A 13,320-nucleotide genomic window follows, 5' to 3' on the forward strand; every position below is an offset into this window, starting at 1 on the left:
AAGATGATCTCTTTTCAGTTTGCCTGTCTTTCTTACATTTGGTGCCAAGATAGCATGGCTTTTAGGAAACATGTTAGTAGAACTTGCAAGTGTGCCAAGGCACTGACAGTCTCAATCAGTCACACAGGTGTGGAGGCTTGAAGCTGTAGTGTACACATTTCATTCAGCAGTTGGGGCTTATGAGCACACCACCAGCTAGTTTTATGTTGTAAGAGACTTAAATCCTTGGCTCAACTGCAATTTCTCTGATATTAATAGCTTTTTAAAGGGTTTTCTCCTTTTTCTGTATGAAGATGCACATACAGGAAGTCTCTTTTTAGTATCCAGAATTTGCCTGTGCTGAAGATCCTCTCCAAGTCGCTCTCATCAAATTTCAGGCAAAGCAAATGTAGGCCACTGAGGCTTTTAATACATATAAAGCAAGACTCATTTGTTCTCTGAGTTTCAAGGCCAAAATTAAGAGAATTCCTCAGTCCTGAGTGTCACATGTTTCCAGGGTTGTGATAATCATAATAAATGGTTCAACTCTTTTCTGTGCCAGCTTATCTCATCTGTCTGCAAGGGACTTGGGTGGTCCCTGGCAGATAGTTTGGAGAAGGGACTATGGCACGTGTGAAGAGGATTTCATTCCATCAGGATTTCATTCCAGATGGGGACCGGTCAGCCTGCTTTTGCCAAGCTGGTTCATCTCAGAGAGCATGTTCATTCCCAGTCCTGCGCACTTTCTCTGAAAGGACAGTCTGGAAGTACCCTAGTTGAGCTGCTGGTCACTGCAGGGTGATGGGGTGGTAGAGTTAACGGTGCTTCACAGGTGCCCCTTCACCCTGGGGCTATGATGATGCTGACGTAGTTAAGGACACAGGAGCCTGATGCCATGTGTTGGGAGGCGGAGTGTGTAAAATGAAGATTATTCCTGGTTCAGGAGGAGTTGGTTAGGGGAAGTACATCGTGGTTGATTTAAAAATGTTTAATTTTCCATGCTCTGTGTGTGCAGCGTACGAGATAATGTAAACATCTGGCAAAATTGTATTTCATTCAGAAGCTACATTTACGTGTTGCATCTTTTGGCAGACGGAGTGCCTCCAGAATTTCAAATTGGTGGAAGTGCTTATGAGCAGTAAGCAAGGTAAGAGAAGGAGTATTGGCCAAAGGCACACCTGTAACTTCTAGGGGTTCTTTTTTTCCTTTTAACATGTCACAGTTAATTTTTTACATTAAATGCCTTTACAAATGAAACTTCACCATCATGTTAAAATACTTAATCAGAATATTGGTTCTTTTCAGTCTTGTGTGTCCTGTGGGAATATGGTTCTGTTCTCTTTCTTCATCATCACATAAAGATTTAGTAGTGGTTTCTGGTGGGTATTGACACTTTGGCAAAGAGCCCTGTTTTCAGAGCTGCCTTTAACTGACATAATTTTCTTAACTGCAGTCAGTTAGTAAAGATTAGTTGTAAAGCTCAGTTGGCTCCCTTCCTTCTCTTCTCTTTTCCCCTGACACTGCTCCCAAACAAGAGCAGATTTGAGTCCTGAGATAATACATAATACACACAGATACTCTATGCACTACAAAGTACGGAAATACACAGTTCTAGCATTGCTCAGGAGGTTTGTGATCCTGCAGGAGCTGAGCTGGTGTTCTCCAAGTTCACATCCCTTTTTGCTTCATTATTTGTAAGGCTGCATGGTGAGATAACTAAAGCCACTGAAGTAGTCTGATGATGCCCTGTCCACACCCAAATAAATATCTTTGTGGTTCACATACTGGTCTGACACTTTGCTTTCTTTGTGACCGTTATCAGTAAGTTGTTTTATAAGGTTATTGTAGCCTTGTGAATATCTTACCTTACCTGGTTGGTTTTGGGTGCTCTGTTGTAAAGCATCATTAACAACCTTGCTGTAGCTGGAAGTTGTTACAATTGTTTTAATATTTTAATAAAATACAGAAGTTGGTTATTACTGTAGTTGTCAGGGAATGCAGTTTTAAAGTCCCTGTCAAACAGCTTGTTACTAAAGTACTGCTTGTATTTTGAGTGGCTTCAAACAGTTTCTGCCTTTTTTTTAAAGGAGGGTGGTATTTAAGAACTATGAACAAAATCAGAGTGTTCAAAGCACCTGTGTGGTTTTTCTGTGGAATAATGAGTAGTTCAGATGTGCTTTGTCCTTTAAGTTAATGATAGTTGTACACAGAGCTGTGAATTTTCCCTATTTTTTTTGTATAGTTTTTGTTTAATTGAGCCTGATAATAACTTACAGTGCTTTCAAATACGATTAATGTTCTTGCTGTCTCTAGTTCAGCGCATGGTCTTGGACAATCAGGAACTGATTCTTAACAGACTCAAGGACATAAGAAAGGTAAATCTGAAAAAGAAACTTAATCCTTCTTTATATCAAGTAGGGAGTCCCCTTTCTTACAGAAGTAATCAGTTACCCTCCCAGCTGGCTCATCTGTAGAGAAGCTAAGTGCTTGAAGTGAAGGTTGTTTCTGTTTGTGATATTCTCTAGGCATAGAGGACTTGATTGCTAAATTCAGAACTATTTGAGATTTTGTTTCACAGTATCTTTTTACCAAATGTCACATCATTTACTTTTCTTTATTTTGGTAGACTTCAATACGTCAGATGAATCAAACAAGATTTTACATTGTGGAAAACAGTAAATCCATTGTACGAGTAAATTTATTTGTTGGTGGCCTTCCACCTCAGCTTTCCCCTGAAGAATACACAAATATTCTCAAGGATGAATTAGCTATCAAAAGTAAGTAAACAGGTGCATTTTGAGATATATTCACTCATACAGAATAAAATGTAGTAGCATCTATTGCTCCTTTTTATTTTTTCTTAATGTTTTCTGACCCTATTTGAAAAATCAGTCTGCCTTGTAATCTCTTAGGGGACTTTCTTATTCACCATGTTCATGGTTGCATGAGAGATGTGACAACTCATTATGCACAGAATTATTATTACATTACTTGAGTTATATGTGAGCACACCATTTTTTTTAGTGAAAAAGCATCACTTTTTGAAAATGAACCGTACATACCTTACACCATTCAAATTATGGCAGTGCAGTGTAATTCCCTGTGCATGAATGTTCCTTGGCTTTATTAACCTCTGACATTTTTTGTGTGGGCTGTGCTCCGTGTAGTTCATGAGCTCTGTGCCTGGTCACAGAGAAGTATGAGTAGTGTGCGCACACACATATGGACAAGCACTTAGTGAGAAGAATTTACTTTTCTTTTTCAGAGAAGTGTAATTGATTTTTCATAATACTCTTTCAACCAACTTGTTCTATAAACAGCGTCAGGAACGCGTCATGCTTTTTGTTTCAGGAAATGAAGCATTTTTCCCAATTTTTCATGTAACTTCAAGAGGAATTAAATTTTAAATGCCAGGAAGAATTCATAGTCACCTTCTATAAAAATCACTTCAGCTTTTCTAACTTGCAAAGTAAACTTAGGAGAGGGAAAGTGTTAGCTGGAGGTTCTCCCTATATTTGTATAACTTCTAATATTTATTTATATTATGTTTATGTAACTTTTAAAAATATTTTAAATATTTACTCAAAATGTACCCAAGGTTTTATGTGTTTATATTTTTACCCTTTGCAGCAAATGTAGTGTCTGTGAGTCATGTTTATCAAGCACAAGGTAAGCATTAAAATTTTTAGTCTTGCAAATGATGTCTATTTTCAAAATTGCAGCCTAATACTGGAGGCTCTAAGCTCAGAGTATGTTAGTCTTATTACAGAAGCAAAAAGCCCTGCAGCTAAAATGTAACACGTATTTATGAAGAGCAGTGGATTAGTGTTACTGTATTAAAAAAAAATTAAAAGGTTGGCTTCATGCTTTGTGTACCAGAAAGTGGTAATATTTCATCATAAAAATGAGTTTTGAAGTTGTACGTCAACTGAGTAGTCTAACACCACAGAACTCCTTCAAGTGCTCCCTCTTTATTTTGAGTTCTAAAATACTAAAATTTGGTACTGCTTTTGAACTTGATGGGATTGTTTCACGGTCACTCTCATCTACCACAGTGTTAAGTGGGAGTTCAGTGGCTGGAAGTCTGAAGAAAATCAGTACACTTGTCTCTGCATTCATGCTTCGAGCTGTTGCTTTGCTTCTGCTATACAAATTTTATTTCAGCAAGGTTGGAGAAGCCATGAGGCTTCTGAGAACCAGAGCAACTGTGGCTCTGTGCAGCTGTAATGCAGTGGTCAGGTCGAGATCTGCATTTAGTAAAGCTTAAAAGTGTGGAATTTATCTTTAATACATTTAAGTGTCCATATCTGAGATGTTTCACGTCCTTTGGCAGGCTTAACTTTCATATCACTGCTAAATGAATCTTTCTGTAGTGTGCTTTTGAAGACTGATGTGTGCTTCCTTTGTGTATTTACTGTTTCCACATGGCTAGTTAATACTGTCTTTTCATAAGGAAAATGATAAAGCTTCCAGATGTGCCTTCTCCTTTTTTCATATTTGTCAATGGAGACTAGTTGTTTCTGTGATACTCTTCTCATGTCACAGCTTCATTTAATCTAGTTTACCTGCATGTGTTTTTTAGATATTTCTGCTTCCATGTGATTTTTGTGCTTTTTCACTTTCTGAGCATTTTTATGTTTCTGTTAACTTTCTGACTCTCACTTTTGGTTGCAGCCAAGTTGTGTTACCAGATGACATCTCATATGCTGCCCATTACGCACTTTGATCTTGTCTTGCCCAGTTTGCCTCCTCACTAAGTATCTTACTTTAAAATAACTTGTCAGTATTTTACTTTCTTTTTTTTTCCATTTTGTCTTCCCTTCTTCCCCAACTTCCCCATACAGGATCTAAGTCAACATAAAGATCATAAATTGATTCTCAAACTAAATCCTTGCTCATAATAATTCTTTCTGAGATACTGCCAATGAATGGAACTACTGGATTTTTAATAATGAGATACAAAATGAAACCTGATACCTTTGTTGCTTTTACATGATGAGAACAGCCTCCTAGTTATGATAAAGAGTATGGAAATAGGACATACTTCTGAAGCCCAAAGGAAGCTTTTAAATATGCATCAGTTCTGTGCTGCAGTTCTTCTTGTCCTCAAACTGCTTTGCTTTAACAAAAATCTGGGATGTGTTTGGGGGTATGAAGGAAGGCTTAAAAAACAAAACAGCCTAATTCACTCATAGCAAACAACCACAATTGTTGCAGAGTAGCTTTTACCTAATAATGTCCTGAGTAAACTCAGTAAAGTTTTCCATAGTATGATGATACTGATTTCCTAATAATAATAGAAAATATGAAACATAGTTCTGATGCCTCTTTACAGGTGCTGTTGTACTTGAAATTTCATGCTTTTCTGAAGCTGAAAGAATATATATGCTAGTTAAAGATACAACTGTCAATGACAAGCCTCTGAATGCTGTGGTGATTCCTGAAGTTAGGGTAAGAAATGGGTTTGAATTTAAAATATGTCTTTAAAAGAAAACCAACTACCTTAGGACTCTTTCTGCTGGAAGTCCTATGAAAGTGGACATTTCCTAAATGAAAATACATTTTACTCGAGCCATACAATAAATTTCTGTAAGTAGTGTGATTTAAAAAAAAAAAAAGTACTTGAGAACCTGTACTTCATGTATGTGATATACTTCTGTGAGTTAAGTCACTTGTCCTGTTGAGTTGTCAGGAATAACTATACAACTGCATAACTATACAACTATAAGGGGGAGAAAACCAAATTTTTTTTCCTCTTTCAATGATCAAAAAGTTATGTGAGGTTTTAATTTTAGCTGGCACGTCTTAAAATGCTTACAACAACTTTGTTTTGGGGACAAAATGTGTTTCCTTACTAACCATGAGATAAGGTACTACTGCTAGTCTTCACATTTACAGATTTTCATTTCCCCCATTCTGTAGCAGAGGGAGTTTCACCTTGTTTAAATGCTGCATTGTAGATTTCAGAGGAAAACAATCTTTTGAAAGGCTTAGCATAAGAGTCCTTTCACAAATTCAGGCTTGATTGTGATTTGTTAATTTTTATGGTTACGAATCACTTTCCTATGAATCAGTTGGTTCAATAATAAGTTTCGTGTTAAAGCTTCCTGAGCAAAGTGATTTTTAACCAGGATGATGTAGGTTCTGTCCAAAAGAGAGTGTAGACATGGTTACCTTCTGCTGAGCTGTTATGTATCTTGCAGTTACTGTCTTTCTGGAGTTGCATTATGACAAGTGAAGTGAAGGTCTTGGTTTGACTTCTTAGAACTTCACACAAGGGTGAAAACTTAAAAAAATACATAATTAGTGGGAACTGTGAAAAAACTTTAGATGGGAGGGTCTCAAGTTCAGTAGCCATAGTTGCATACTTACATGCCTGCTTTCACCATTTAGAGAGTCCTATGCTTGTCAAAGTTTTCTGAAGGCAAAATTATTTTTTTTATATGAGCAGATACTAGTGGCAGTGCTTACATGAAACTGACAAGATTAAAGACTATCCCCCCTCCAAAAAAAATGAGACTGTTTTTCTTATGCATGCATCAGCATTATGTTTTGTGAGATCATTAGAAACCAAGGTCCTCCCTTGTCCAAACTAGGTTTCAGAGTTTCTGTTATCAGAAACAGAATGCAGCATGAAGATCTGACTACTTTTGGATGATTGTTTTTGATAGTTTTTAGGCAAATGCATTATGAGCCCAGATTTGGTGCACAATGTGTGAAGTTGGACATACTCCACTCTGTTGATTATGTATGTGTGTCTGGTTTTCTGACACTAGATGTGTTTGAAGTGAACTTCTTGATGCCCAGAAAATACAGATAATGCTATCTGATGCAAGGTGTTTTTTAGAAACTTCAGGGGACTTCTAGGGATGGACTTCTACTATGTAAGAAGGAGAGAGGGGTTGTGCATATGCACATACATTTTGTTTGCATTTCCACATGTATTGTTTATATTTGGTCATCTCACTGAAATGAGCCAAGAGTTAATCTAAATAACATTTCAAGTTTTGTCTGTATGTGCTTTGGCCACCCAGCTTACCCCGATCAATAATTACTCAGGGTAAACGAATTAATGGTTGTTGACTCTTTTTTGGGTAGCAATTGGACTAGATGACCTCTGGAGGTATTTTCCAACATCTATTATCCTTTTGTCCTATGATACTATTAGCTCCGTGTGACATTCCTCTTGTGGGTGAAATACAAAGAAATTGGAAATGAAGGGCTAGTGTGTAGTCTCAGAGGAATGGGTGATAAAGGCCACAGTGTTTTGGTTAATGAATGATTTTCCCAAATTGCAACTTAAATAAAAAAACAAAACAACCCTTCTTAAAAGTCAATAGAAGCACAGATGTAAATTGGTGGTTAGCAGGTTTCTAGTCCTTCGTTTTCCTGAATTGAGATTCGCTTACTTTGTGTCTGATATACCTTCCAAGGAGGAGGCCCCGTTCTTGTCTGGCATGGTCAAGTCTGCCAGCAATTCATCCTCTTATCATTACTGAAAAGTTTGAATGAAGAATCAGTTTGCATTAACTGTTTATTAGAAAGTCAAGCAATTAGTATGATCAGATATGTTAATCTGTCCTGCAGTTTCATGATCTCAGGTCTTTAAGAATTTAATCAAATACATTTTCATTTCACAATATTCAAATAAATTAAAATACTCTCTTCGTTGTAGTGTGAAAAAAATACAGTCTTTTACAAAGCTGTTTAGCTGCTGTCTGTAAGGACCTGCAGGGGCAGGTTGGTATCACTCTTTGGTAGCATGTCAAGGTGAAAGACACTGCAGGGCTGAATCTTTGAATTGAAAGCTAATTTACCAGAACTCCTTTTGCAGTACTGTCAAAGAGTGAAATCAGCAGAGTTGTATGAGGCCAGTATCAGCAAAAAGGTGACAAGTTTTTGTGGCTTTATCAATAATGCCACTTAGCAGTGGAGTGCCCTGTGACATACTGTATTTAGGTTCCTTAGGAGTAGTAGAAAAATATGTGGGAGTTTCCCAAATGGGTGAAACTTCCAATTTCATTCATTCCACTAATTCCTCACACAAACGTGACCAACTTAAAAGCATGATAGTTTAATAACCCTTTTCGCCAAAACACCATGAAAGGTTACTTTTCACCCTTCTTCCACTGCTGCAGTTCCCCCAAAAGTAAAGAAGAGTCTTGAGCTTGTGCAGTGTTGACCCAGCTGCTGCTCTGGTTGTGTTGAGACACCTTACACACCATTTCTCATCAGATGCAGTGATTTTTTTTTCTGGCCACTGTGAAGGAAGTTTGTGCTTGGGGCATCATGAGTCCTTGCACGTGGTAGATGCTGCAGACAGCCTGCTTACAAATGTTGAGTTTTACTTGTCACTTAGAGATATTTGCAGTTCCTGGAGACAGCCCACCACCCTAGGAGATGCACCGTGGTTGTCATGCTGGCAGGCCTGTGGCACAGAACGCCTTGTTCTGCTTTGTCATGAGATGTGATTGCACAGTACACTCAACAGAAAGGGGATTAGCGTGGATAATAAATATTTTGCCCCAGCCTGAAACCACATTGTGCTAATCCTGACAAATTAAGCAATTCACAGTGACTGTCAGAGTGTCTGAATCACACAGCCTCCTTCAGCTGTCTCTGAGAAACAAGCAATAAATTCCTTGCTGAATGCCAGCCAACACAAAACCCCTCTGCAGATTTCACTCCTCAAGCAGAGCACTGAAGCCAGGGCTAAAGGGGGAAGGGAGTCCTCAGGCTGTGAGTCACACATCCCCTTCTGCTCAGTAACAAACTCATTTCTACATCCCCACTGGGACTTTATTAAGGCATTAAAAAAAATTCTGCAGCATAAGAGTGCTACCCTTGTGGCCATCTGTAATTGTAACAGAGCATGTACTTTTCAGAAAGCAATGCAGTGGGCCTCCTCTGCTGTGCAAACTGTCATAGAGTTTTTAACCCTTACTGAAAAATACTTGTTTTCTTAGAAGCTGGCCTTTATCTAGGGGTTAGCTGTGTTTCTTACTCCTTTAAGTTTAACAAAGAGTGAGGATGGGAAGCAAGTTAACTAAGCCCTTTCTAGAATACTTCTGTTTATTCTACATAGGTTCATTTAGTCCTTAATAGGTATAGTTAGGGATTTACATTAGAAGAACAAAGGTGGTTTTGAGGGATAGGACTGCTCAGTTTACACTACAAACATATTTTGTTAGCTCTAGTCATTCTCCACAGTGGCTTGTGAGTCCTAGTAGCATGCAAGGTAAGTGTTTCACTTTTTTGTTTTTTTGTACAATATTGACAATCAGAAAGTTTAGGTGGCAGTTTTGTAAATACATATTTATGTTTATATATGTAGTACATATTTGTAAAACTGTAAATAAATATATACTGTTGCAAATATGTACTTGGGTAAGATTTCAGAGGACTTTCCAAAACACTGCTGTGCTTTTGAATGCCTTGGAGCTTACCATGTCTCAAAAATCCTTGCAATTCCCTGAAGTTCTTCGTGAATTATTTTAGTTACTTGGTTTTAAACCCAGTGCATTAGAACTTGCCTGTAGAATCAAGTAATATAAAACATGTGTTCAACATGTCACTTCCAAATGTCCAAAACTAGTATTTTTAGAAACTGATTTCCAGAAGAAAAGGTGGTAATCAGATGTTCTCATCCACATTCAAGTAAGGGTTGACTTGAATGTTGGACTGGTTTCTTTTCTCTCGTTATTTTTTTGAAAAAGTTTTTGTTTACTTTGAGCTTCAGAACTGAATATTTTTTTCTTTCTATTATCCCTTTACCCACCTTTTTTTAAAACCCCACAAGTTTCTGGGCATCGGACCAAGCCTGAGGTTTCAGGTAGCCTGTATGCAGAAAGTTGAAATGACTGGAGATGAAATCTAGGTAGTAAAAAAGCTTTGAAGAGGAAGAAATGGGAAAAGAGATCAGGTGGGAAGGCAGGGCAGAGTAGAAGCTGGAACAAGGAGTTTAGGAAGGGAACAGTTTGCTCTGTTACCCCATGGGATGTGGCATTTCCTTTCAGGGCTGCTCTGCCTTTTGTTGCTTGTGGGGTTTTTCAAAGGACCATTCATAATGGAATATGGCAGATAACGGTGTGGGATCTGATGGAGTAATAAGAAGGGCTTTACTTCTGGAAAAGCCAGAGCTCTGCTTACTATTTTTATTAATGCCTGTGATGGCTCAAGAGGAGGAAATCCACTTCTCTCATTGGGATGTGGATCCTTGAGCTGTTGACCTTACAACTCAAGAAATCCTTCCTTTTTGTGACAATGGCATGCATTGTTTTCCTTAGACTTCCTTTGCTGTCTACAAATATCCTTTTCCATCTGCTTAACAGAAATAAATACATTACCCTTGTGTGTTGGGAACACTTTGAATAAAGCCTGAGTATGGAGGTGAGAGGTGTTTTGACCTAGGAGTCATCACAGTATAGCGTGAAGGTGGTTCCTCTGGAGAAAGCTGTGTGGACAGCTTTGCAGCCTGTCTAACCAATCCAGTAATTTTGCCAGCACTGAAGCCTTTCTAGTGAAACAAAATTTTGAGTCTCTTTGGGCACTTTGTCAGCCAAAAATAGCCTTCGTTTGGCTAATTTTTCAAAATAAATGTCTGTGGTAGAATCTAAAGGATGAGGAAGGAAGGGGCAAGAGGAGAAGTGTGTGCCTGCTCCACTAACCTTACCTGCTTAGTGTTCCTCTTCCTGGTGTGTTTTCTGTTTGTGTCTGCAAGTCACAGGGCATTTCTCATGCAGGCAATGCACAGAGGAGCAGCATTTTTATGTGTTTGCAGGTATCTTGACAACATCTGTCAGGGTGTGACTTGCAGAGGACTAACACCCAGCTCTTTTAGGAAAGCAAAATTTGAGCAAATCTCAAATACTGGGAAGCCCCAAACGATCCTTTGTTCTTAAGCATCCCAGTCAGCTCACAGGTGGTCTGGGGTGTCTCAACATCAGACTCCAGTTTGCTTCCCCACAAAGTTACGTGTTAATTTATACTGATTTCTCCATTCTTCACCTTAGTTCATGCTCTCTGGTGGTCAGTCGCTTATAGTCAGCAGCCAACAGGCTCTCTGGGTGCTGTCTCCTCCCCTCTGTAGCTGTTGGTATCTCTCTGCATGTTTGCACGCTGCAGTCATGCTGCTGCCTCACCGCCCCCTGAATCATTCTTGTCTAAATTGACTTATATTTAGCACTGTTGTTCTGTTCCCTGAATCCATCCTGTCAGCTGCGTGACAAACTGCTGTTCCCTGAATGCTGTCCAATTTGTAAATACAAATTACCACAACTTAGGGACTGTGGCAAACATTTCTGTTTTGAAGCACATTGTTGAAATGCCCGATGGACTCTTCTGACACAGACCTGCCCCACAGCTCTGTGGCTGGACGGACGAAGGGTGTGCTGGCATTTTTGTGATCTTTCTATAACTGTTTACAAATCATTTTACAGAATGATTTATGGGCTGGCTGGCTGAAAACCAGTCCAGAGGGGGTACTTCTCATAGCTGGAAGTTTTGACCTCCAGTGAGGCTGCAGGTACCGTTCCCATGCAGTCCATGGAGTATCCCAGAAAATCCCTCTGCCGTGTGCAGTGGCTTCCTTTGGCATGGTTTCTGGATGTGTACCAGGTTCCCCTGCAGCATGGCCATGCTTTGAGAGCCCTTTGAGCAGCAGCTTCAGTAGGTGTAAGGATCATAAAGATCATAAGATACTGGCACCAAATGCTCCTGGTAAAAAATTTTAAATACTTATTTTAAAAAGACACTTTCAGCCTCTTATTTCATGAGGCAAAACATTTCAAAAACAGGGGACGAAACACCCTCATTTTGAAATGTTTTGTCCTTGTAAATTAACACATATTCTAGATGACCACAAAACTTAAGACAAATGTTTCAGTTGTTTTTGGGAGAAGTTCTCTCTTTGCAAAGAAAGTGTTTGGATTGTACATGATTCTGGAAAGTACCTTATCCTTCACACTATTCTTTGACATAGACTGTTTACTGAAAATGTGTAGGAAGGACTGCTTACAGTGCCTTTGTTTTTAACATTAGACTCAACTGTCTAGTTGGAATAGGTTAAGGAAACTTCAGTTACCAGAAAAACAAGATCAGCAGCTAACCCGTCCATTGTCTGGACATCTGAATCTTTTTATTTATCTAATCTGGATTTTTCTACTAAGCATCAAGGAAGCATCAGGAAATGCTTCTGAGAGACAGTAGTGATTTTCCTGCCTATTCATGGTTTTGGCTAATCCTTTTTCTTATCTTCTTTCAGGCTTCCAAGATACCACAGAACTGCTGCCCACTTCTTGTATTTGTGAATCCAAAAAGTGGTGGTCTAAAAGGTCGGGATCTGCTGTACAGTTTTAGAAAGCTCCTAAACCCACATCAGGTCTTTGAACTTACCAATGGTGGACCACTGCCTGGGTGAGTCATCATATTTTAACATTATTTTTATTTATGTTGTTTTGTTATTTTTTGAAAGGATGGATCAGATTCACTTGTTATGAAGATCTAAATTGCTTCAGTTCTGTGCCTGAAGATCAGAGCAGTGGATCATTCCTTCTGACTGGTTCTCTCTGAAGACAGATTGAAACTTTGAGGTTTTCTAAAGAAAAGAGAATAGAGTAGTTCCTGATATATATCCTTGTGTCAAGTCTAATAGAGTCCAGTCCTGGGACAGTCATATGCACTTTACAATAACACAGATTTAATAATTATTAAAAATAAAAAGATTTATAATTGAATGGGGGTGGAAAGAGAAATGTCACATTGCCCGATGAGGCTTGGTTTTACTTTTATTTCCTCTGATGTTTCATGGGAACTAACAGGAAAGTATAATAAAATTTTCCATCTTGACTCTTGAAACTTGGCTGCAATTGCAGAATTAACAGGGCCTGCCTGATCACAGCTGCAACATTTCTAAATACAAGGAACAGAACATAATGTGCTTGTAGGGAGGCAGGAACCGATTACTTGATTTACTCAACGCCACTTAGTTACCAGCTTCAGAAAACTGAAAGTGATGGTTGTAGCCTACTCAGAGTAGCCTCATTCCTTCAGCACTGCTTTAACAAAGAACAGTCATGACAAGCTCTTCAAAACAGATGCTTTCGTGGGAGAAATGCCTCCCGCATAAGCTGCAAGAAAAACAAGCTGCACAAACTTAAGTTTTTTTTGTCAGAACTGTATAATTCTGTTGTCTTTCTAATGCAGTTCAAGCTGCAAGTTCAGTAACTCGTTCTTTTTGTTTTGCCAATGGAATCCTTCTGTAGCTTTATGGCAAAACACCTCCACTTGTTCATTGGTTCTTGTGCAATAGGAAATAAAAATCCTTTGCAGGTTATCTTGGTA

At 38.7% G+C, this 13,320-nt stretch overlaps 1 protein-coding gene across 3 annotated transcripts in view; it reads left to right on the plus strand.

Moving 5' to 3' along the window:
• The window catches only part of DGKQ (diacylglycerol kinase theta), a 98,624-nt gene that overhangs the window by 64,522 nt on the left and 20,782 nt on the right, over window positions 1–13,320 (plus strand). For all 3 annotated transcript variants that reach the window (XR_012627024.1, XM_074855622.1, XM_074855623.1), the window contains exons 11-16: window positions 1,072–1,126; window positions 2,293–2,354; window positions 2,606–2,756; window positions 3,610–3,648; window positions 5,315–5,430; window positions 12,242–12,393. Coding sequence is in view for 2 of the 3 variants with exons in the window: in XM_074855622.1 (XP_074711723.1) it covers window positions 1,072–1,126; window positions 2,293–2,354; window positions 2,606–2,756; window positions 3,610–3,648; window positions 5,315–5,430; window positions 12,242–12,393 (575 nt within the window). In the remaining variant the exon portion in view is untranslated. The remainder of the gene's footprint in view (window positions 1–1,071; window positions 1,127–2,292; window positions 2,355–2,605; window positions 2,757–3,609; window positions 3,649–5,314; window positions 5,431–12,241; window positions 12,394–13,320) is intronic.

The sequence above is a fragment of the Strix uralensis genome, chromosome Z (genome assembly GCF_047716275.1).
Source record: "Strix uralensis isolate ZFMK-TIS-50842 chromosome Z, bStrUra1, whole genome shotgun sequence".
NCBI lineage: Eukaryota > Metazoa > Chordata > Aves > Strigiformes > Strigidae > Strix > Strix uralensis.